The following is a 25401-nucleotide window of genomic DNA, read 5'->3' on the forward strand; positions in this document are numbered from 1 at the left end:
CTGGTGTGCTTCCAGCAGATATAAAGTTTCCAAACTTGAGAGCCTCAGTGAGACCTTAATAACATGGACCATAGAGAGCACATGAGAGACCTTAGGGAGCTAATCATTAAAGGAATTAGGGAATCAGTTCCCTGGTCTCAAAACCTAAATAAAGTCTTTAATATTCAAAAGAAGGGTCTTCTGAATTTACCAAGACTTAAAAGATTAAATAAGAAAGTACTCTGGCCAGACCCTGAGGACCTGTTGGATCAAGAAATATTATAAATTACAATTGTCACCGAAATTGGCCTATGAAAGGGCTGGCCCAGAGGACTGGAAACAGAAGCAGCAGCACTAACCTTAGGTGATGCATCTCTAAGGAAGAATGTAGCTGTTTATACATAATTTTCTAAAGTCTTTGGTAACTTAAAGCTTTGGAGTTTGCTGAATTAAATAATAAAAATTATTAAATATCTAGGTATTTTAAAATGAAATATTAATCTAAGTTTGCCTCATGTGAAAAATCTAGAAGATAGATTTGAATCTATTAAATATGTCTTGTATTTTTTTTTGAGAGCCATAAATATGTCTTGTATTTTGAAATATATCCTTAAAATATAAATGTATTACTAATCTGAGAAATGCTAAGTATTTAACTTGCTACCTAAAATTTGAGGCTTCTAAGAGTTAAATGTTCAAATTAAGTTGGGAGAATATTAAAATTGGTTTAAATTTAATCAATGTCTTTTAGAATAATTGCAAAAAGTGTGTTGATAAATGTTAATCTCAAATGCTGGTTGTTTACTTTTTTGGCAAATTATTGAAAAAATTAAGGTTTGTAAGAATGAAGAATTCTAATACATTTAAAAAAAAGATCTGTACAAATTGCTGATGGTGTACAGAAAGAAAGAATATTGGAATGGAGATGCTTAATAGAAGGACTAAGGCATGGTTATGCATTTTGAAGGAAAACATGTTTTTGAAGTTGTAAGAATGTCTGTGGAAATTGTAAGAAGTTTATAAAAAAAAGAAATGTTAAAAGGAAATTGATTAAATGATACAGCCCAGTAAGCCAGGACAGAGCAGGGAAACTGAAATATTAATACAGCAGTTTGCAACCATCTAGAAAACTCTGTCTTTCCTAAACCAAGGACACTTTGAGTCAATGATTTGCATTTTGCAAACAGAGGGTAAATAGCTTATGCCCAAGTCCTCAGAAAGACTGATGGGAGAAATCCAATTAGTGTCATTTGTTGTTCACACCCAAGGACAAATGAAGTTAGAAAATAAGCCTTATTTTGGTTACTTCTTTTCTAGTAAAATAATTATGTCATATTAATCAGGTATTTAATAAAAAGTTACCTTTTAATCATAGGAACTGAAGTTTGCTAACCTATGTTCCTGTCTAATGCACTTTAATATATAATCTTTTGATAAAATCAAGTTTGACAACCTTTCTAGAGTTTGAATTTTAAAGAAGTGTTTTTTTTTTTGTTTTTTTTTTTTTTTTTTTTTTTTTACCTAGAATTGGCTGTAGGTGATTCCAAAGGCCTTGGAATGTCTCAAGATCTTCCTACAATAGAAACTAGGGCCCAATTTCTCAAGAACTATGTACTGGGTATCTCGTCTACTTTAATCTCTCAGGTTAGAAGGCCTCCTGACCCAAGGTCCTCTTGAGTTTCTGGTTTATCACCATTGACCAGAAGAATACATTTGTTCTAACCAAGATTTGGAAGGGAAGCAAGTTGGAGCCCTCCCGGGAAGGACCTTACCTGCCTTGCTTACCACAGAGACTGCTATTCAGACTGCAGAGCGAGGTTGGACCCTGTGTACAGGCTAAGGGTGGACACACCACAACTTGAACAGCCATACCAGGATATATTCCCTTGAAAGTGATGCTAAAAACTGTGAGCTGTCTTAATAACCGTAATATACTGGACTCTATTTGCTTAAGAAATCTGGCAAATTGCAGGGGCTTACAATGTGGGCTGGAGAAATGTGTACAATCTGGATCATGCTTACCCAGTTAAATTATTGGTTATAGATAACGGATGATTTGCATATTTCAGCCTTTAGGCCAAAAGATAGGCTAGGACTAGATTTAGGAGTAGATGTCACAGGACAAGATCCCCTAGGCCACTGCCACCACCATGCAAACAGAAATAGGATACAAGAGAAGGAATGCCTGGGTGGAATGGATTGAATATTCTGCACACATCCTGAATAAAAGTGACTGTTACACTTGAGTGGCAGGAAGGCTAGAGGCCCAAGTGATCCCATTCCCATTTGGTTGGACCTCAGGATGGAATGTGTGCTTGCCTTGTACCAGGAGGAAACCACCTGGGGAATTCTTCCTGGAAGACTCTTGCCCTGTTGTTCCCATCCAACAGAGGTAAAGAGCTAGGACACCCCCAAAACCAATCCAGCCCGTCCTCTGACATAAACTATATCTCCTGCCTCTCAAGGCGGGGAACAGTACTCGGAGTTTATGAGAAATGTATCTGGATGCGTAAATGGCCGAGTATCCTCAGAAGCCCATTGTGCTGCACTGTCAGTACCCTGTCTGGTGGCATCAAGGGGGATCCTGACTTGTGGCCTTGCCCAGAAAATGGAGTGGACCTTGCGCTCTGATACAATTGGCTATCCCTTTCATGTTGGCACATCATAAACCTTTTTCAATGGACAGACAGAATAGGAAGAGAAAAGAGAGTCTAGGGGGTTCCTTTGGTCCCCATATACACACATTGGGGTTCTAGGAGGAATGCCAGGGAGTTTAAGGCTAGAAATCAGATTGCTGCAAGGTTTGAGTGTCCTGTGTTGGTAGACCACTGTGAATAAGAATGTGGTGGTTAATTATATTTTCTAGAATCAGCCAAGGCTTATTAACTATGCTCAAGACGCAGTTAAAGGGATAGTGAACAGCTAGATGGCCATCATCAGGGTGACCTGGGAGAACAGGCAGAAGAAGGAGGAAAATATGTAATGTTGAGGCCAGTGCTGTACATTTATCCTTGACAATACAGCACATAGACCATCACTGAGCCCCACAGGCATCAGCAGCTTTAGTGATGAGTGAGCTGAACCTGGGATCAAGGGCCCTTTCTCGGATGCACTAGAGCAATGGTGTCCACTTCACCCCTTTGATTAGGAGCTACAGTGATGGGATGCAACATCATCCCATGTCTTATCCAAGGATTAATTGAAACTGCATTGACCAAATAGCAAATTAGTCTCCTCCTAGACACTGCAGAGCATGAAAATCAATGAATGTCAGCAGAGTTTGAACAAAAGAGTTTAAATGAAGAAAAGGGGGGAATTGTGAGAATAAACAAATCATCTTTTCTGTCAAAGAACAGTTTAGACACCACCTTTTTGGATTGCTTGACTTGGCAGCCGCCATGTTGGCCGCATGGCTTGTAGCTTCGCTGGGGGCCACTATCTTAAAACAGCAAAGGCCAACTTCCCCTTAGAATTAGCTAATTGAGAAAACTGTGCACTTGAGCTCCAATCAAGAGCAAAGGACAGGTCACATGCACAAGGGATTATAAACCCTAGCAGCCCACCTGCTTGGTGTGCACGTGCTTCCAGACCATGTGTGTTCACCCTTCTATGTAGAGGTAAATATGTTTGCCTTGCTGCCTGGCTTCTGAGTATATTTTGTGTTCTACCAGGACCCCGAACTTGGGGGGCTTACCTTATTTCTAACAGTAACAATCCCTATATTATCAAGGGCTGCAACGTTCCAACTAATAATAGTTTGAGTTATTTCTCAGTCTCCGTTACAGAGCAGGGAAGCTAAGGAGATGTAAGCAGAAGTCATCTGAGTTTCAGGAGAAGCCTTTAAATGACATTTACTTAGGTAGCAGGTCTTTCTTTGTCCTTCTCACTTCTTGTTTCATTCTTCCTGTTATATGGACACGAGGGCTGGTGCTGCAGTGACTCTATTGCACCACGAGACAGCCATGGAGAAGGCAGACAACAAAGATAAGAGGAATCTGGGAAACTCAATGTCATTCTGCACCACACTGACCGGGAACTATCTACCAACATGCATTTATATAAAATGAGATATCCCTCTCTCATTTAACAGATATCACTTCCAGTCTCTATTATTTGAGGCCAACCAAAACTTCTCTTTTAAACCAATCTCACCTATACTTTAGATTAAAAAATGCATTTCTCTGGAGAGGGAAAGATCATGTGAAATAGAATTAAAAAAAAAGACAACAACCATAAATTCCCATAAATTTCTTTAGAAATGACCTAACATATGTAAGAACTTATATAAGACAACATCTTGCACAGCTTTCTAGACACCCCCAACCCCAAATGGCCACCATTTTCATTCTAGAATGACTATCTCTTGAACTTCACCTCTGAAAATTGTTTAATTTTAATATCATAAGCTCCATATCTCATTTCTGTTCCTAGTACATCTGCTGTTTCACTCTTCCACATCCCAGAGACCAACTAGGCTGAATCCTCCTCTTTTTCCCCCTCCCAGGTTTCTCTTGGGCCTTCCTGCTTTCATTCATGGTGATGCATTTTACAGATTCTGCAATCTTCCCTCCAGAATTCCTTTTCCTTTAGAACTCTAAGGTCTTAGCTATGTTTTTTGATATGCTTGATTAGGTTCACAGATGATTTTAAAGGAAAAAGATTACTTAAAAGAAAAAGTTTACTTTTAACATGGAGGTGAAATGGGCCATTTGATAAGAATGTCAGTTGGCTTCTTAAATTTTAGAAATATTGTCTTCAGCTTGTCGCTATTGTCTTCCTCACCATCACCTTCTTCATCACCATCTTCTTCATCACTTCCTTCATCCCACTGCCCTCACTTTTGAATCACCAATACAATACGAAGTGACCAGCACTCGGTGCTTTTAACTGTTGGCTCATTTAACATTCACAAGAACTTAGTGAGATTATAATAAACAGTTAATATGCTCTCTTGTGTATGATCACTAGGATTCAAATCCAGATCTGGTCCAAAAGCCCACCCCTCTACATCTTTGTTACCCTGCCTCCAGCAATTCTGGCATCCTTCCTCAACAAAAACCACCAGCCTTTCAGGAACATGTTAGAAATTTAACTGTAAATTTGCTTTATTAAACATTGGACAAAGAGTCCTTTGGGACACATATATGAGAGAGAGAGAGAGAGAGAGAGAGAGAGAGAGAGAGAGAGAGAGAGAGAGAGAGAGAGAGATGCTCTTACTAGCTACCCATTTCTCTCATTTTATTACTTACTAGAGGCCCGGTGCATGAAAATCTATGCACTGGAGGGGAGTCCATCAGCCTGACCTACCCTGTCTCACATTCCAGGAGCTCTCAGGTGTGGGAGACAACTTGGCAATCAGGGAAAGGTGACATCCCCATCATACCTCTGCTGCTGCCCCTGCCGGCAGTGCAAACCTTGGCTGGCCCTGGTTACCTGAGCCTTGGGCAGCCCTGAGATGCTAGGCAACCACAATCCAAAGCTTGACTATGCCTCAGGCTGGCTGTGGTTGAATGGGGGACTGAGGAGATTGGGGAACTCCAGAGGCAGGAGCTTGGAGCGCCCAGACCTGCCTGGGGGTGGGCCCAGCTGTGCCGTGTGCCTGCTGCACTGGCAGGGCTGAGGGGACTGGGAGCCACCATCTTTGAGGGCGTGACAATCAATTAGCATATTCCTTCCTTATTGGCAGTGGGCACCATCATCTTTGTGAGGGTGTGATGGTCAATTAGCATATTCTTTCTTCATTAGATAGGGTATCTCTTTTTAATAATTGATTTTGAGAGAGAGAGGAACATTGATTTGCTGTTCTACTTATTTTTGCATTCATTAGTTGCTTCTTGTATGGGCCCAGATGGGGATCGAACCAGCAACCTTAGCTCTAATCAACTGAGCTACCCGGCCAGGGCCTTATTACTCATATCTCTATCTGAGCTGAATAACAGCTCTGCCCTGAGGGATCTCAAGCTCACTGCCCCACTGCCCATTTGAAGAAAATTTTTGTGCTTTTGTCAATATTCATAGGTGAAGAATATATTTTCCATATACTACTCATGGTTTCTTACTTTACATTAAGAAATGTTGATTTTTTCTTGAATTCAGTGGTATTAAAAAAAACAAACAATCAAAAATAATTTCTCACAATAGTTAGTCCTTGGCCATACATACCACACCCACCCAAGTCATAGGAGCCTCTTTGAAATAACTAATCAATCTCACCCATCTCATAACGTACATAGGGTTTCTTATTTTATGTTGGGATTAACCAATTTATGTTTTCATTACTACATCTATATAGAAAATTACAATGTACTTTGAACTCTGTTTTTGAAATAGGTTCACCAGAAATTCTGCAGATAAACCAATATCCCCAGTGAATATTCCATGGGCCATTAGTTCAATGGGACATTATGAGGTGGCTCAGGAAAAATTATTCCCAGGCCAAATAAATCTGAGAAAGCCTACAGCCCATACCTACCTCCCTTAGAGAAACACACAGCATTTAAAAGCTACACAGAAGTCCTGCAGTAAAAGAAATCTTTCAGAGGATTCAACTCAGTATTTACCACATCTGTTTGACCCCGAAATCTCCCCTCACCCCCTGCCCTACAATGGTGTAACTAGTGGAACAAATTTCTTAGAATACCAGTTTGAGAAACCTGGGAAAATGTGCAATCTGTATGCAGTTTTGGGAACACTGTATGGGAGCAATAGAATGGAGCTACATTAGCTACTGTGGACTCTGCTGTTTGAGGTTGGAGTCCTGAGTGCCCAAGACTAGGAAAGGAGTATTTCCTCCTCTTGAATGAGTTATGCAGGGCTGCATGGGGGAGAGATCACTGGGGAGCCAGGAAGCTGAGAGGGCCCACCTGTCCCCAGGAGCTGGGATAGTCCCTGGATTCTTAAGAGAAGGGAGAGGCAACTGCAAACGCAGACCTGGGTCTTTTCTCTGGATGCCTGGGAGGGTCGGAACTAGGGCAGAGGAGGAAGCACAGCACTGCAGTTGGGAGCATGGCTCATGTGGAGCTGCGCTCATATCCCATTTCTGCTGTTTATTCGGCCCAGGACCTTGGAGCAGATTCTCCGAGCTTAAAATAAGCTCTCATATTGGAAAAAGGTCAATGAAATCAATCTCACACAGTTTAATAAGGCAACGGATGGGAGTTGGAGAGCCTGTGGGGAGGGGATGCAGAGGAAAGGCTTGGCCAATGGCAGGGCTGCCTTCATGGATTCTATGCTCTGGGCCAGTAAGAGGGGTGTCTGATCCTTGGCCCTGGCCATGACCCGCAAAGAAACCACGATCTTAGCACATTTCCATCAGATGCATAGTTGGATACAAATTCAGCAACTGAGAATGTAATTTTGTGTACTCAGCCTGTCCCCCAAAATTGCTCCTTTGAAATAATGGGAAACAGCACCCATGATCCATAATCATAAAAGCATAGGAGCCCAGAGTAAATAATGGCCTTCCCAGACAAGCCAACTTGGTTGTTATTTATAAGTTCCTAGGCCACCTTGCTGTTGCCAAGAAAATCTGCTTTACCCCTTTGCAGCTGTTCTGTCTGGTCTCTAGATCTATACTTGCTGGAAAAAATAGTTATTGTTATGCTAAAATCACAATGGGACTCACATCACTCACAGCTAAATAGCACCGATAAAACTATGAAAATGGCATTTTGGCATTGAAAGTTATTTTCTCACAGACTTTAACAAGATTCAGTGCTTTTGTTCTCATAATGCTCTGGTATTTCCAGCTTTACAAAAAAAAAAAAAAGATAAAAATATGAAATAGTATTCTGGCATAATATAATCCTTTCTCCAAAAGGGAGGGTTTTGATTTTTGCAAACAGGGAGCCAGCAGGGGCTGTGTACAAAGAATTTAATATTGATCAGCAATCATGGTTGTGACCGCAAGGGTGGTGTTAGCAGAAGCTTACCTCTTTCTTGGTGAATTCTGGTGAGTGGTCATTTTTGTCATCAATCAGGATTGTCGCTGTGGCTGTGCCCAGTAATCCATAAAGCTGTCCAACCATATCTTGAGCCTCGATGATCAACTCATACTTGGGATTTTCCATAGTCTACAAAGCAAAAACACAGCAGAGAAGATGGCATTTAGATTCAAGTAGGGAACAAGCATATTGCTTGAGCTGCCTCTGTAGCCTTCTCCATTGAGGGCAGCCATCTTTAATCAGTTATAGTATTAGTACCTGTTGTGATTAAATACTCCTTGGAATCTCTTCTAAAGGAGATAGTCACTATACATAGACTGGAGTTGGCTGTGGGGATGGCATCTATTTTCTGTTCTTCCTTAAGGGAACTTTTGACTCATTACAGAACGTTGCATTTCTGGGGTTTGGGTATACATTGCGTGTTTTATATTTATGCCCACACATGCCATTTCATAGCAAACTCATGAAATTGACCTCGAAATGAGACTTAGGACAAAGATAGTAGCAATATGAACTCATATTTACTGAACAATAGGATGGGAAAGGCATTGAATTCCTATACTTTTCAGAAATCATCACTGTTAATCTTGCCAACAAGCATGCTAACCCACATTTGATGTTCCCATTTTACAGGTGAAAAAATACCAACTAAGGTTTACAGTCACTTGTACTGGACTTCTTTCATGTCAATTTTAGTCATTAAGTTTTTGGTGTCATGTTAAATTTGGAAGATGCATTTTAACTGCACCATGATCTGATAAGTTTAACATGGCAATATTGCATTATTGTCTTTCAACATACACAAGTTTTTCATTCAAATATTTGACAGACATTTTGCTACCCTATTTAAACACTCTGAACAACTAAGTGGCCCTGATCCCAAGATGAAGAAGAGTGCAGTGGGCAGATAGCAACCAAGCCTGCATTCACATTTTTTTCTGTTTTTCTTTCTTAATTCCTTTACCTTTTCACCCAGCCTCCCAATACCCCTCCCCTCTAACAGCTGTCAGTCTATCTCTGTGTCTGTGAATCTGTTTCTATTTTGTTTGTTAGTTTATTTTGTTCATTAAGTTCCATATTTAATTGAAATCATATGGTACTTGTCTTTCTCTGACTTACTTATTGCAGTTAGATACAGACGACAGTATGGTGATTAATTACCAGGGGGAAAGGAGGGTGGAGGAGGTAGAAGAGGGTGAAGGGGGATACATGATAATAGAAGAAGGATTCACTTTGGATAGTGAACACACTATATAACAAACAGATGATGTGTTATAGAATTGTACACATGAAACCTATATAAAGTTTATGAACCAATGCCACCCCAATAAATCCAATAAATAAAATAAAATAAAATAAAATAAAATTGCCCTCTGTAGTGGATTTGCCTGTCTTGGTCAACTAGGACACCATTCTGGGAAGGCAGTTTCCACATTTCTCTGCCCATGTAGTGTGGGTTGGATTGACTTTTCCCACAATCCATCTGGCCAACTTTTGGAATGAGCCCTTATTAGAAGAAATCAGTAAGTGCATGCCAAGCCAGGGGCATAATGACTAGTCAGGCACAGGACTTGTGCTTTAAAGATGAGAGAAGGAAGCCCTGTTTCCCTGTGGAAGCATTTATCCCAGGAGCTAGATGAGCCAGGTCATGCCACAGCAGAGGTAGAGTGAGGGATGTCTATCTGAGAATGAAGCCAGCCATATCCTGATAGAAGTGATTGCACTGGAGACACTTCATCATGCAATGCCTAAAGCCAGTCTTATCTATGGACTTCCAGCTAATTAGGACATCAATTTTTCTTATTTGCTTAAACCAGTTTGGATTGGTATCTTAATCACCCACACAGAGAGTTTTAAGTTGAACCACCTTCAAAAATAAAAGGACTTTATTTTTTTTATCGAAGGTCCTACAAGTTGCAAAAGTCCTATCAGTATAATGGCTTCAAAACCATTGCTTATTCCAACCAACAATTAGGAAATAGCATGATAAACAAAGAACAAAAATACAAAGAGGATCTATGATTTCCTTCTAAAACTAAAAGTTAACATGGGAATATTTACTAGCTCAGTGCTCACTGTCCCCTAAACTTGTAAGTATTTTTAAAGGCTAGCAAGCTGTTTGATCCCCAGGGAACCTTTAATTGGTTGTTTCTTAACTAAGACATCCGAGCGCCTATCTTAATTAAGAAGCAGTAGTTCTATTGGATGGTTGGAAGGCTCTAAACTCTTAAGATGAATGGGATGCTGATATACTCCCTGAACAGGTTACTCACAATGTATCCTCCAACTTTATTGTAACATTGTTTAAATTTAAGGCAGGACAACTGGATACACATATATAGGGTGTCCCCTAAAATGTACACATACATTTTGGGTAATTATAAAGGCAGTGTTTCTGAAAATACATTTCATTTTCAAAATTGAGCTATCAGCTGTTAAAGTGTGTATACATTTTGGGCGGACACCCCATGTATTGTGAAATAAGTTCCACCAGGATGGAAGGTCACAGAATTCTCTCATTGCTGAATGCAAACAGAATTTAGTACCAAGCCAAGCTCTGGGTAATTCTGGTTCTGCCCGATTCAGTTGGCACCACTCTATGAAGGTGCCTGAAATGCCATCTACTCTCAAGCTGAAGCTAGAAAATCATCAGCCTAATGAAAGTGACTTTCTACTTGTCATTGACAAGTTGAACTGGATTTACTATTTGCCATAAATTTTATAGCTGGATGATAATGAAACCAATAAATTGGACCATCTTCAAAATTTCCCCCAAGTGTCTCTAGACATACTAATCACTACTCAGTTCTAATTTCTTGTATGACTTTTTTACTTCTGTAATAATATACTGCATATTTTGGAAAGCATGTAATCATAAAAATAAGAAATTATGTAGTTTTTTTTTAATATTCAAGAGATTATAATAAACTTAATGTCATTTTCTCCATGTAATATTATTTATCAATATAATTCATTGACATTACTTTAAGGGTTGCATAAAATATAATATGCTAATTTATAATTAACTTAAGATTCTGCTATTAGGACTTAGAAGTTATTTGTAATTTAAAAAATTTTTTATTTTTATTTATTGTCGCCACTATTACAAATGACCCCCCATTTTACTCCCCTTTGTCCACCTCCACCCAGCCCCAGCACAGCCCTCACCCCCTTTTCTGGCTTTCACCACACTAGACTGTGTCCATGGGCTGTGCATATACACTGAGTGGCCAGATTATTATGATCTCTGATCAGTGTGTGTGTGTATGTGTATGTGTGTGTGTATGTGTGTGTGTGTGTGTTGGAGGCCCAGTGCATGAATTCATGCATGGGTGGGTCCAGCCAGCCTGGCCAGGGGAAGGGGACATGGGTGGTTGGCTAGCCTGACGGCTGGTTGAACTCCTGGTCAAGGGGATAATTTGTATATTAGCCTTTTATTATATAGGATATACACTGAGTGCTCAGATTATTATGTGTTCAGAGATCATAATAATATGGCCACTCAGTGTATGTTCTTTAGCTAATCTTTTCACCTTCTTTTATCCAGTTCTCCCCACTCCCTTAGCTGTGTAGCATTCCATTGCATAAATGTACCACAATTTTTAGACAATCTAAATAACACTACAATGATCATCTTTATTCAGGAAATTTTCAATATATTTTGACTTTTTTTTGAATGACAGATTCCAAGACATGGAATTACTTGATCAAAGAATATGAATATTTTAAAGCTCTCTATTCATATTTCAATATTGCTTTCCAAAAAGATCTTACCAATTTTCATAGCAGTTCTACTAGCATGTTTAATTTATCTCAGGCATGGCTTGTCCCTAAAGAATACCCAATCTTGCTCCATGAAGCAAATTGGGGGGATGAGTGTGATTCTATGATAGCTATCTCACAAGGATGCCAATTCCTCACAGCAATCACTCTTGTACAGGTTGCTATGGACATGCACTATAGGACTGCTTCAAGCACTAAGGGGAGATGTGCTGTGTTGCCTTCTCAGTGTCCATCCTGTCCCTCTCCTCTGGTATCTATGCTATAATTCTTTTGGGGGCACCAGCCCTTCCTCCATCTCAGCACAGATGGAGTTAAGTTAGGTTTGACACTATTCCTGATCTAGGGATGGTCATGTGCCCCACTATTCCTGATCTAGGGATGGTCATATGGCTCCGGCCTGAACAATCAGGGCCTCCCATTCCCATGTCCATGTGATGAGCGAGTAACCACCTGGGGTTGAAACTCAGTTCCAGAACACATTTCTTTTAGAACTCTTAGGTAAGATGTCCTCTTAATGTTGGGCTTGAAGGTGGTAGGGCATAAATCAGGAGCTGGTAGTGGCCATTTGCAACCACACAGAGAAAATCAGCCTGAGAGAGAAGATAACAAAACTGAGAGGTAGAAATGAAGGTTTTTTAAAAACTTAATTTGAGCTTTTCTCAGCCATTTTGAAGTCAGAATTTATCCCTCAGATTTTGTGAGTTCTGTGAGCTAATACATTTTTCCCTTCCTTAAGACATTTAAATAAGACGTTCTGTGAGTAGCAACAAGGGAATCTTGACTAATGCAACTAATGTTATGATCAATTTTCTGCTGAAAGTATAAGAGCTATCATTTCATGCTATAACATCACAATAGGCTCCTCAAAACAACATTCCAATAATTTCACAAGTACATTTTAAAAAACGTTTCTCCCTCCACAGAAACATATTTTTGATCTGAGAATGTTATTATATATATTTTTTATTAATTTATTCACCCATTTAATTAGTAGTTGTTGAGTGTGTGTGTGTGTGTGTGTGTGTGTGTGTGTGTGTGTGTATTAGGTGTTCTGGGTGTTGGGAACATAGGAATGGGAAATCAAGGTTCCTTTTTTCAGGAAGTTCAGGGTTGAGACAGGATATTTACATATAACTGCAGCAAAATAGATTCACCACTAAGCCGACTGGATGCCTGCTTGTGAAAGCACAAAGGAAAGACACGTTGACTTAACTCTCTGATAGTTTAACAAATTTTATAAATAATTAAAAAAAAATGAACCAGCCAATTCCCATCTCCTAAAGTAAATAAAACTTTATGACTGCAATGGGAAATATATTGATTAACCCAGCAGAAAATCAATTAGACTATTTAGTAGATAAATTGCAAGGTTTGCGATGAGATATTCCAAAAGGCTCAAATTTCTGGCAAACTTTAAAGGCTACCATTAAAATGCTTTTACTATTGAAAATATACCCAATTATTGTGAGAAAAATAGAAATTATACAATCATTTCTAAAGTGGAAAGGGAGATTCTCCTCCAACCTTTTCCAACCCCTACCCCATTTTCAAGAGGTAAATATTATTATCGTAGTTTGTTGTCTCCCTCCTTACTCCTACACATCACACACACACACACACACACACACACACACACACTTTATATGCACTCATATCAAACAAATGATAGCATTCACACAGCTGTACAATTTGTTTTAGCATCTCATTTTCATCTCAGTGCTTATCGGTCTGTCTGTTCATTTTAACAGCTGTTTAACAGCCCACTGTATGGATGCATTATAACTTATTCAGTCATTCCTTATTGGATGGCCGTTTGAGTTGTTTACAAGTTTTCAATTTTAAAGATAAACAAGTCCATTGGCCTATCAGTATTGTGTGTGTATTTTTCCTGTAATAAACATTATTGCTTTTACAATCACAGCAATAACAAAAACCGAACAATCAATAATAAAGTCAATCACCTTTGAGATAGTAAAGACGTAGAGAAAAATGCCACCTGAACTCCGAGCTCTCATACAACTGGAGTGCCTTCCACTCACAGTGACCAGTTCCCCACGCCAGCAGAGCCTTTCCCAGGAAGTCTTTCCTGTTCCCTCGCTCTTGTAGTCACTCTTATTTGAACTATACAGACGTATTCATTGCTGTACCGCTCAGCAGTCACATTGCCTTTGTTGCTCTGATAAAAAACAACAACTCCACAGCTGCCCCGTTCTCTGGGAAGGTCCATTGACACAGAGAAGTAGGCCCTGGTGGCCATGGGTCAGGTTTGTCTTTCTTGCACTCACTTACTGATTCACAGGTAACTCCCTAACCCCCCCCCCCCCCCCGGGACAACTGGTTTCTGGGAATAGGAAACGTGGAACCAGGCATCACAGACAGAATGTAAGGCAAAACTTTTTTCCTCTCCCCACGTTGCTCCTGGGACCCACAGAAGGATTTTTGCCTTCTTAAATGTTTTGGGAGTAAGCCTACCACCGGGGGCTCTGCTCTGGTTGTGCAGAAGGCATGCCTCTGTGGGATGAGGCCTCCAGCAGTCCAACTATCTTGTCACTTGGTGAGTGAACTAAACAGGGGATGGGAGCCCCGTTATCCTCTCAAGGCCAAGCTGCATTCTCCATGGCAATAATCTCACCAGATTCGTGCATTTATTTCTCTCAGTTGGTTTGAGGCTCAGATGGGAGATGTGTGATCAAGTTCAATAGAAAGAGACTTTCAGGCTGAATTAGGCTGAAGACGCTGCTCTAACCAGAAAGATGCAGGCTCTGCCGCTGAGAGCTGGGGCTGTGCCCGCTGCTGACTTCAATCTATCCTTGATTCTGCAACATACTCCAGTGTTTATTTGAAAGATTCTTTCCGGCACTGAAACCAGCCAGACTCGGTTTCAGTTGTTTGCTACCAAAGGAACCTGTGATGAAGCCAAATGTTACTTGTTCACTAAATCCTACTTCCTTTGACTCGAGGGCAGATAGCTAGACTATAACATGAACTCGTGACCTGTTCTGGACAATGGAATAAGGCAGAAGCGATGTGCTGGCATGGCTCCTAAACCGCCATCCACAACACCCTCTCTGTTTTCCCTTTCCCAAGAAGGGAGAATCCTGCATCTTCAAGTAACTATATGGAGCAGAGCCCCCTTCCTGACCTGCTTTAGGCTGTGATACGAACAAGAAAGCAGCCGATTGAAGGAAGTCGGCTGCAGTGCTTAGCCTACCCTGACTAATATAAAGGCCATATTTCCTGTTTGGTTTTATTTTGAATGCCCATTTACTATCTTCCTAAGTAAATGACAAAGTTTTCAAGGGCAAGTTCAATGCCTTTGATCCCCGCGCCTAGCCAGTATGTAACACCCAAGGTGGGCAATTTACTTTCATTGTTGATAATGATGATATATTACTGTTTCCCTGAACTAAATTATATCTCAAAGGTCTGAGCATATCAGTGGCATTTCCAAGCCAGGGTCATTTATTCTCAGGGAATGGCTTATACGTTGGGGAGCTCTAGCTCAAGGAGATAGGATTTTATTTTGACCAAGAAATGCACTGTGTCAAAACTGGGAAAATTAAATTGGCTGCTCTGATTTCATTTAAGCTATCTGATCTGTAAGACATAGCTAAGAGAGTCAAGCTGCTCTCCCGGTCTGGATTCTGCAGTCATGCATTTCTACTGCGTTTGCTATCTCCTCCTGTGTGTCCACGAGCTCCCAGTTAATATCTATTCTATAGAAACAAAAGGAAGATGGTGTGTCTACAAGAAGGAGCCTCGGGTATATCTCCACAGACACATGTCAGGTTCACTGAACACACTGATTTGAAAAGCAAACATTTCATCTTGAAAAAAGAAAACCACGCCGTGTCATTAAATATGGCACATAATCAATCACTGGACCCTTGATGTTTTACACAGCGACAGCAACTTCCATACAAGTATGCATTTAACGGAACATTTATCACTAATAACAAGCATAATGGTAGCTGTGGGGGGAAATCAAAGAATAAATGTTACATGGAAAGGTTTCTCCATTAACCCATGCAGTCCCCCATGCTTCTATTGTATCACCTTAAACCACGCTCCACCTGTCTCTTTGCACTCTGTCCGGACTGAATTTCTTTCCACTCTCCCCCAGCTTTTCTTCCTTTTGACCTTCCTGCCTTTTCTTCCTCCAGGCTGATTCCTGCCCATTTGCTGCTGTTCATCCTTTATTGCACTGAAGCGCCACAAAGGCAGAGGCCTTATTGCAGAATAGATGGTTGACACTTAGGAAGGGACACTTGTAATGAGATCAATTACTATTATCCTGGCTCCACCACTTAGGAGCTAAGCAATCCTGGTCAAGTTATTAAATTCTCATAGCCTCAGTTTCCTTACCTGTAAAACGGGGAGAATGACACTACTTTCAGGGTAAGTGAGAATGAAAAGACATCAGGGAATGTCCAGTTTAGGCCTGATCCCTGTGACAGTTGAACATCCCTCTCACAATCTGGCACTGCTGGCTCCTAACCACTTGCCTGCCTGGCTGGCTGCCTGATTATCTCTAACCATTTTGCCTGCCAGCCTGATAGCCCCATAACAGCTCTCCTACTGGCCTGATTGACATCTAACTACTTCCCTACCAGCATGATTGACAGCTAACTGTTCCCCTGCCAGCCCGATCACCCCCAACTACCCTCCCCTGCATTCCTGGTCCACTCAATGCCTTCCCATGCAGGCCTGGTCACCCCCAACTATGCTCCCCTGCCAGCCATCTTGTGACAGTGTAGGGGGCAGCTATCTTGTGATAATGTGGGGACAGCCATCTTACGGTGGCCATCTTATGATGACATGGGGGCTGTCATCTTGTGACGATGTGGGGTGGCCATCTTGTGGTAGCCATCTTGTGATGATGTGGGGGTGGCCATCTTATGATGACGTGGGGCGGCCATCTTGTGATGCAAGGGTGTGAGGGTCAATTTGCATATTACCTCTGTATTATATAGGATGGATTACCCAGAGCAATGTGCTCATAAATGTATAACAGCAGAATCTCTTGATTTTGTAGTGTTTGTCAATTTTGGTGGTTTACTAGTAAGTATTTCTACCATGGCTGATTTCAAGCTACCAACATGATGTCACTGAATGCATAGTTGGAAAGAGATATCCACATCAGTTCTTGTGAGCCAGTAAGAGCTTATCCATTGTGCATTAGTTGTCAAGGAAAGCTGTAAGGTTTTTTCCTCCCAACTAATCTCTTTGTTGTCTAACATTTGATGTACTGTTAATAAAAAATATTTACATGAGATTTATAGCAAAGATTTAACATAATTTATTCATTCATTTATCAGCTTTGACCAGACAGGCTGGGCAAAGCAAGACTCCTTGTTATATGGCACCAGAGCATGGACCACATTTTTCTCCAGGTTAGACCTGACACCTGGTCTATAAATATTGCAAACAGATTGGTGAAAACATTATCTGAAGCAGAACGAGTTGTTGTCTGTCTGGAGTTTGATTTATCCACTCTGGCCACTGGGGATAGGTAGTTCATAAATCCAGCAGGAACTGCATACATTCGCTCACAAATGTGCCTTATTCCCAGTGCCTATGCTGGATGGCAAGTGGGTCTGACTTGTGGTTATCTTTGGGCCTCCTTACACCTTGCTCCTCAGTGCTAATGTGAACATTCCTGTTCCTGGCTGTCACCTGCTGTGTTTTTGCTACCCTGCTGGAGTCGGGTGGATAAGGAGAAGGCTTCAGAGCTCATTCCTCCAGATTTACTGGTTGCTGACAAAGCCAGCAGGGTGGGCAAGCAACAGGGGAAATAAACACCGACTCTTGACTTATACAGTTAGAATTACCTCAGTGATTCCAAAATCAAATAAAACGTTTCCAAGAGAAGTGTACATTTTCTGATGTTACCGATGAATTACAGCAAGTGAACTGCTAATGGCAGACCTGAAAAAAATCACCCCTTTCAGACCCAAGGTGGCAAGTATTTGCCATTCAGTTTGATTCCACTAAAACATTTATAGACCACCTTCTAGGTTCAAGTAACTCTGCTAAGGAGGTGATGAATGACAGACCCTGCTTTTGGTGCATTTATATTCCAGGTAAATGAACAAAAAACCAATGTGTAAGGTCTGATGAGATGCCAACATATCAAAACGTTACCAGTTAAGGTCCAGGTGAAGGGAGTCAAAATGTGGGGTGCTCAAGAAGGCTATGTGGAGGTTACTTAATTTACCAAACAGTAACTGAGCACTCACGATGTGTCAGGCCTTGTGCGATGTAGTGGTGACAAGTAAAGGGAGCCATGTCTAGTGGGAGGGACCTGGATAGGTTCAGTAGAACGAAATAGGTGTGAGAACAGAGTATTGTGGTACTGCAAAGGTGAGACTGCCCCACTTAGACACTGGGGAGGGAGAATTAAGGACACATTCCTGCCGGAGGGAGTGTCCTACTATAGAACTAGATGTGGGTTCATGGTGTGGAAGTAAACTTCTATGGAAAAAGATATGAGACTATTCTGGGTTGCTATTATGGGTTGCAGAGGGTACTGCCCCAAAAGCAGGGCCTGGGCAAGGCTGGGCAGCCCAAGTCTCTCTCTAGAAGGCCAGCTTTTGCAGAGTAGGGTAGGGTGACAAGACTCTGTTTCCAGAAAGGAGCAGGGAAAGTCCTTTGGAGAGGTGTCCATGGCAAGCAAGTCTTTGCACTCACTGATGCGGGATGGCTGGGTTCTCCTCACCTTATGGCAGATGCCCATGGCTGATCCCAACCCCAGGCTCAGCCCGTGGCTCCTCACACACCTTGAAGGGGTAGAAGATGGAAGGGGATACTATAAAAGTGGGGCAACCAAAGCTCAGCAGTGAATTGTGAATGGGAATGATCTTTCCAAAAAACACAAAGAGGGGCCAGGGGAATGTTATTCAGAGAAGCCTCAGTCAACCCAGCTGCAGGCAGTCTCAGGTGATCCATATTTGCCACGGTATGAAATCCAGAAACTGATGTTCCTGCTGCTCACCACGCACTCTCCAAAAGCAAATAGCTTTCCTTGGGTTTCGATTTATTACCATCTAAAATGTCATTCTCTGTATGGGTAATAAAAGATAATACGTTTTATGGGGGCTCCTTATGTTAAGGTTTTACAAAATCTGTTATTAAATGACCTGCATAGAATCTAAATGAATCTCACTAAGTTACATGAAAGAGCAAAGTGGGTTTTCCCCCCCCTTTTCTCTCCCCAAAACCAAGTGCGGTTAGGAGGGCGGCGCTCTCTGCATGTTTCCTAGTCACACAGGAGAAGGTAATGCTTTTGTCCGACTTAAAATTGTGTTCTGCTATGTAATCGGCTTCACAAAGTTATATACTGATCAAAACGGCCAGAAAATTCAATTACTGACTCCAAATGACAAAAGCACATGAGCTCACCAAGGGTTGGAGGCTGTTTCTAAAATTAGGTTCTAAATGCCCATCACTTAGAGCAATTTCAGCTTTATGACCTTTGCCTGTCGGTCCTCTGCTGTTTATGGCCCCTGTGCATTAATTCCAGGAGCTTAATCAGTATTGCCTCCTCCACCTCAGAAAGTGCGGTCTAAGCGGCTGCAGGAAGCCCGATTCACCCACCATTTCTTAGAACTCGCTCCCATTCGGAAGTGAACCCCTAATCAAATCTGCCATCGGGGTTACTTATAATCAGCACTCTGTGTTTTCCCTTAAGTCAAATGCATTTCTATGCAAAGCCTACTTGGGTTTGGAGTTCTATTGCAGGCAATAATTCCAGGTAGCTTTCGAAACCCGGGAGCCCGCTGAGAGAGTAATGAATCAGCAAATGACATCCACCTACTCTACCCGAGGATAGGAAAACAATTCAAGACATCGCCTATATGCTGTCATTGGGTTATACTCTTTGAAAATAAATTGAACTAATTCTAAATCATCTGAGGAAAAACCACCCAAGATAGATTCCAATTACGCCACTGCTATTGTTCCAAAAGCAAACTCACATCCCAGGGAGCAAGGCAATACGGCTGGCCATGGGTTCTCGGGAAGGCTCTGCTGTCGACTTCGCTCTGGCACAGCGCACAGCGAGTCCTTGTGGCCACTTTCCTTCAGCATAGCTTGGGCAAGACCACCTCATGCACCGTGACCCCCTGCCTTGCTCTCAGGAGGCAGCCCTTTTGTGATCTTGGCTCCACCAATCACTTTGTTCCTGAAATTGTCTTGGCTCTGCAGACCAGAGCTAAGCCTATTAACATCCTTGTATGTTTCTGCAGCAAGGAACAGGAAGTCAAATGTTACAACTTAACATTTAGTCCTGACCTTCTCCGCTCAGCCTTACTGACAGACAGAATGTTGATCAAGATGAGTGTGTTTTTCCTTCACGAATTATACAACCCACAAATATGTCCTTGGAGGCTCCTTTTAATTTTATTTAACACAACAACCATAAACAGAGTTTTCCCTCCCGCTCCTCCCCAGAGTCCTTTTCGAAGTGGACGGGCCTTGAACTCTATTGCCAGTTCTTTGGGAGGGAATTCAGGGCCTTAGCTGCTGTCCCAATGGGGTCAGGCCTCAGCCCCGGGGTGAAAACCCTTCACGTGAATTCCTCAGTGGATCCTCATGACACCGCTGTGAGGTGGGTCAGATTGTCATTCCCATTGTACAGGTGAAGATTCTGTTGCCCAAGGACACACAGTTCTTACATGGTGCAGCTGGGACTGGGTCCCCAGTTCTTGGCCCATGGCCTCCACTCCTAATTGCTGTGCTCTGAGTCTTCGTCACCCACACAGTAGCCAGAGCCTCTCTGTGGAAGCCTGAAGATTCCACAAGGGAATCCACTTCCCAGCATTCACACCAGCCCTGCATGGGTTGCGCTTGGAGGATGGGAGCTTTTTTGGGATAGGCCACCAGTCATGGCCAGCTCTTTGAACAATCGCTACTAAGTCACTAAAAGTCTGCCTTCTTCCTGAAGACCCTATTTATCCCCACAGCTTATTCTACCCACCCCTATTGATTCCGACAGCTTCAATTACCATCTGTCTCCTTTATGTCCAAATCTCTCCTAATTCCCAGATGCACAATTCTAACTGCTTGCTTGACATTTCCACCTGAATGTTTCACAAGCACTGCAAACACAGCACGTCCCAAAGTAAATGCAGTGCCTCCCCAGCCAAGCGAACTTCTTCTCTGCCCTGGCTAATGGTGTCAGCCTCCACCCAGGCACCCAATCGGAAACCCTGATATCCTCTCATCCCCACTGATTCTCTCTTGAAAAGGAGTCCCATGATCTCAACCTCACTATTTCCAATGCTTTTGTCTTCATTAAGGTCACTGCCATGTCTCACTTTGGTTGCTATTTCCCAAGAGAAGTAGAAGCCAGCAGAACCAGATTGATAGAGGGATGTCTGACTGCCGGTTTAGGCTCAATCCTGCAAGGATGAGGTCTAACTTGTCAGTTGGACATCCCCCGGAGGGGTCCCAGATTGGAGAGGGTGCAGGCTGGGCTGAGGGACACCCTCCAGTGCAAGAATTTCATGCACTGAGCCTCTGTACATACATATATGTATATAGATAGCTATCTAATCTATATCTATAGCTATCTATGCATCCATCTATCTACACATACACAAATGTTAACAATAGTTAGTTCAATATAATGGAATTACATATAAGTATTCTTCTTTCCTCCCTTAATTACAAATAATACACACATACACACACACACACACACTCACACACACACACACACACACTGAGTGGCCAGATTATTATGCGTTCAGAGATCATAATTTGGCCACTGAGTGTGTGTGTGTAAATATATATATATTTACTTACTACCAGAGAATTGTATGGTTTTGGTAACAAAGCAATACATTTTTTTTACAGTGTTAAAGAAAAAAGCAAACACAAAACCTCTCCAAAGGGATGCTTATGGCATTGGATCTATAGTCTTAAAACTTTTCTTTGTTACTTCCAAATTGTATTATGGGCCTAGTTAATGTATTAAGCCAAGGATCATGTAACCTAGAAAACATCTGCATAAAGTAAAACAGACATCAGCTGAGCATTGACTTGCTGAAGCAGCCTGACCATACCCACAGGGCTGACTGGGGTCACCATGGAACTGAGCATCTGGGACTCTGCTATTCTCCTCTTACTTAAATCATAGCTAGTCTCCTACCTACTCTCAGGCTTCGGGTGAGAAACTGAGGCTCAGAGGGGTTCATTCATTCATTCTACAAACATTCTCTGAGAACTGTTTAATTGGTGGGGATAGAGCCACAGACAACAGTCACAAAGATCTCCTCTTCATGGAGCTAATCTTCTAGATGAGGAGACATTGTAAATAATGCCTTATTATCTCAACAGAGATAAATGCTTTGGAAAAATAAATAAGAGGGGGTCAGAGCATCCAGGGGTGAGGATGGAGACTCTTTTAAATAAGGTGGCATAAGAAGGTTACATCTGATTGAAACCATGAAGAGGCTGATGAGGAGCAGCAGAGTATCCTGGGATAGAGCAATCTATGCAGATGAACTAGCGAGTGCAAAGGTCCTGAGGCAGGAGAATGTGGGATGGGCATTTTTGTCTAAAATATTTAATAAACGCTGAAAGTAACTCTTGAGGGCTGATTTCCATCTTTTTTCTCTTCTGCTCTATTGATGTGCAGGGCAGTAACTGTTTAAAATAAGAGCAAATATGGGGAAGTATTTCAGTTAGATGACTCAACTGTAAGCTTTATGAGGCCAGAGACCACACCTGCCTTCCAATGCCCCATTGTTACTTTTGGAGGAGTGGACAAATGTAGTTGTGATTTTTGTAAGATAGAAAAAGATTTTCATCATGTCAAAGAAAAGAAAAGGCATGTTTCTGTTAATGCCAGCTGAAATGCAATCTGCTCAAATTTCATTATAGATATAAAAATCAAAGGCTGGGATTTAACAACATAAAAGTATTTTAAAAATAAACAGAATAAATGGCACCATTTAAGGAGAATGTGCTTTTCTTTCTTTTATAAACATTGACGCCCACAGACAGAGATCTGTTACCTAACAGGGATGCTAAGTGTTAACATCCAGCCCAACCACCAACGCAAGCATGTGACAGTTCTCCACTTCAAGTCCATGGAGTTCTAATAAGAGAGTGTAACAGAAATGGGAGAGCAATGAGTGGGAAGAAATGAAGACTGGGTAGTGTGTATTGATCTTGGATTTAGGACCTTCCTGATCCATTTACCAAGTTATTAATTCTATCTCTCTAAATTGTTCACATCTGTCATCTTCCCATTCTCATTGCTCCTCCTGTAGTTCAGGCACAAAAAAACCCAGCCCCCGTGGTTTCCCTGAGTCCCATCTCACCCCCTCAAGAGCATCTTCATTACAATTATATTTCTAACACTCAACTCTGATCCCTCAGCTACTTAGCTCTACTTCACGCCATGGCTCCCTCCGACCACCAGGATACTGTCCAGACTCTGTGGAGTGGTACTAAAGGCCCTTGGCAATTTGTCCCTCTCTGCTTGCATTTCCTATCATTCCTCCTGTTATTCATTACCTACCAGGAATACTTGATCAGTGGTCATGGTTTCTCAGACAGGCCATGTTCTCTCCACCTCTATGCCTTTGCAAACACTGTTCCCTTTGCCTGGAACAGCCTCTATCAATGTGTCCCCAGGCAAGACCTGCTCATTGTCTAAGACTCAGTTCCCAGATTATTCCTCTGAGAAGCTCATCCTGATTCTGCCACATCTACTATCATCATCTACCTAGAAAGGCTGTCATGAGGATTGCATTGGAGGCTGCCTGCAAAATGCTCAGCACAGCATGTAGTGGACACCATGAGCTAGGGTGTGTGCTAGGGTGTGTGTGGAGTGTGGGCAAGCTAACCTCACTAAGCCTCACTTTTACATCCATTAAATAGGGAGAATAACAGTATCTGTGAGGACTAAATGAGATGATATGTGTACAACAGCCAATAGTGACATTTATTGACACATTATTACTGCACCCAGCATGCTCTCTTACTGTACCATTTATCACTTTGGATTGTACTATATGTTTACGAGCCTGTAAGCTGTTAGAATCACATTTTCATTGTCATATCCCCGACACCTAGCAAACTGTTGGGCATATTCCTTAATCATTTACTGATGACTAAACAAATGTCTACTGCCCTCTCCATCTCTCCAAAGATACCTGTCCTCAAGGGCTCGGCATGAGTGTGTTCTCTTGTTTAGAAAGCCTTTCCTCCTTCCTGGCGGAGGATAGCGTCTGCTTTTAAACACCCACAACATAGCGTGTCTCTCACATTTGTCCGTATCCAGGTGACATTTCAGCCTGGAACATCAGTGGTTATTTAAATTTCCACCAGTCTAAAAGAGATGGCATGCCTGGGTAGCTCTCAATCTGCCAGATCCTCACAACTGACACTGAACGAGGAGCCCTAAGCCCAGCACACTTTACCATCCAGGAAGATGCCCTGTGGCTGTGAGAAATGGATCCTTTGATAGAGTCTAAGCAAATCAAGAAAGGCTGGGCATTCTTTCCCATCCAGGAATGGTTGGCCAGCAGTATTCTCGCAGACGTACCATTAAACATCCTCATAATGCTCTGAGAGAAAACTACTCAAATCCACCAAGCATAGCTCTTTGCAGCCTGAAGATTGCTGTTGTATAAGCCAGAGGCACCCACATTAAAAATAAATGCTTAGTCGGAGAATATTTAATGACATGGAAAATGTTTCTATTACATTGTTGAGAGAAAAATCAGGTTACAAAATTGTCTGAATACTGAGATCCCATTTAAAATTGTATTTATATATGCACAACTTTTAAACAGAGTAGGATAATTATATATAAGATATTAATAGCAATTATCTCCGAATGATATGGTTATGCATTTTTTATTTTGTCCTCTGTGTCCTTTCCTAATGTTCTATTTAAAAAAAAAAATAAACACATTATTTAGTGGTCATAAAAAGAATATATTTTATTAGCAGGACTAAAATGTAGAGTTAAGGTGCTTGGGCCATGTCTATGTGATACTGATGGGTATGTGTGGCTTGGATGTGGCCTCTTCCTCTTCTCTCCTCCTCCGCCCTCTTCCCCCTTGTGGGAGGGGGGCACCAGTGCAAACCCATGGCCCAGGCTTTGCGTGAACCAAGGTGTGATAGTCATTACTATTTCCAACAGGGGCACCTGTGAGATCTCACATGACAATAGAAAGAGCGTACTAAGTAAAGAACACCAGCTCTCATTGGCTTTCTAAATGTCAGTGTGCAGACCTGCACATTGATATCTCAGCATACACCCAGACTTCCCCAGAGAGCTGGCCCAACAGCTGGCTGGAGTGTGAACCAAGAATTCAACTAAATGTTAATTGGCACCGAGGCGTGACATGAGGGTCCTTAAAAGACAGTGCTGGGAAATTTTGTCTTTTCATGTTTCCTTTTTTGCTTCTTTAATGTGGTTGGGTTATCCATAAACCATGAGGAGGGTCAGGACAGCGGCTGTTTAACTCTTTCCTTTCTGAGACATCCATTCTCCACATGATTTTCTGTGCCAGTCACTGCACCATGATGGTTAATGTTTTGATGGGAATGAAAATGTGCAACCAATCAGCAGGCTGACTATAAATACAAATTGATGATCAAACAAAGGAGCACTTGATTGCTTTGTTCCCAAATGCAAGGTAAATGTCTGCCACTGGGTTTATTAGTCATTTTA

General features: G+C 41.7%; 1 protein-coding gene across 1 annotated transcript in view; it reads right to left on the reverse strand.

Moving 5' to 3' along the window:
- Window positions 1–25401, reverse strand: part of CDH13 (cadherin 13) — a 1012190-nt gene that overhangs the window by 138944 nt on the left and 847845 nt on the right. Inside the window, exon 8 of the mRNA XM_036440234.2 lies at window positions 7911–8051. Within this exon, the coding sequence (XP_036296127.1) occupies window positions 7911–8051 (141 nt within the window). The remainder of the gene's footprint in view (window positions 1–7910; window positions 8052–25401) is intronic.

The sequence above is a fragment of the Pipistrellus kuhlii genome, unplaced genomic scaffold (genome assembly GCF_014108245.1).
Source record: "Pipistrellus kuhlii isolate mPipKuh1 unplaced genomic scaffold, mPipKuh1.p scaffold_m20_p_17, whole genome shotgun sequence".
NCBI classification, from domain to species: domain Eukaryota; kingdom Metazoa; phylum Chordata; class Mammalia; order Chiroptera; family Vespertilionidae; genus Pipistrellus; species Pipistrellus kuhlii.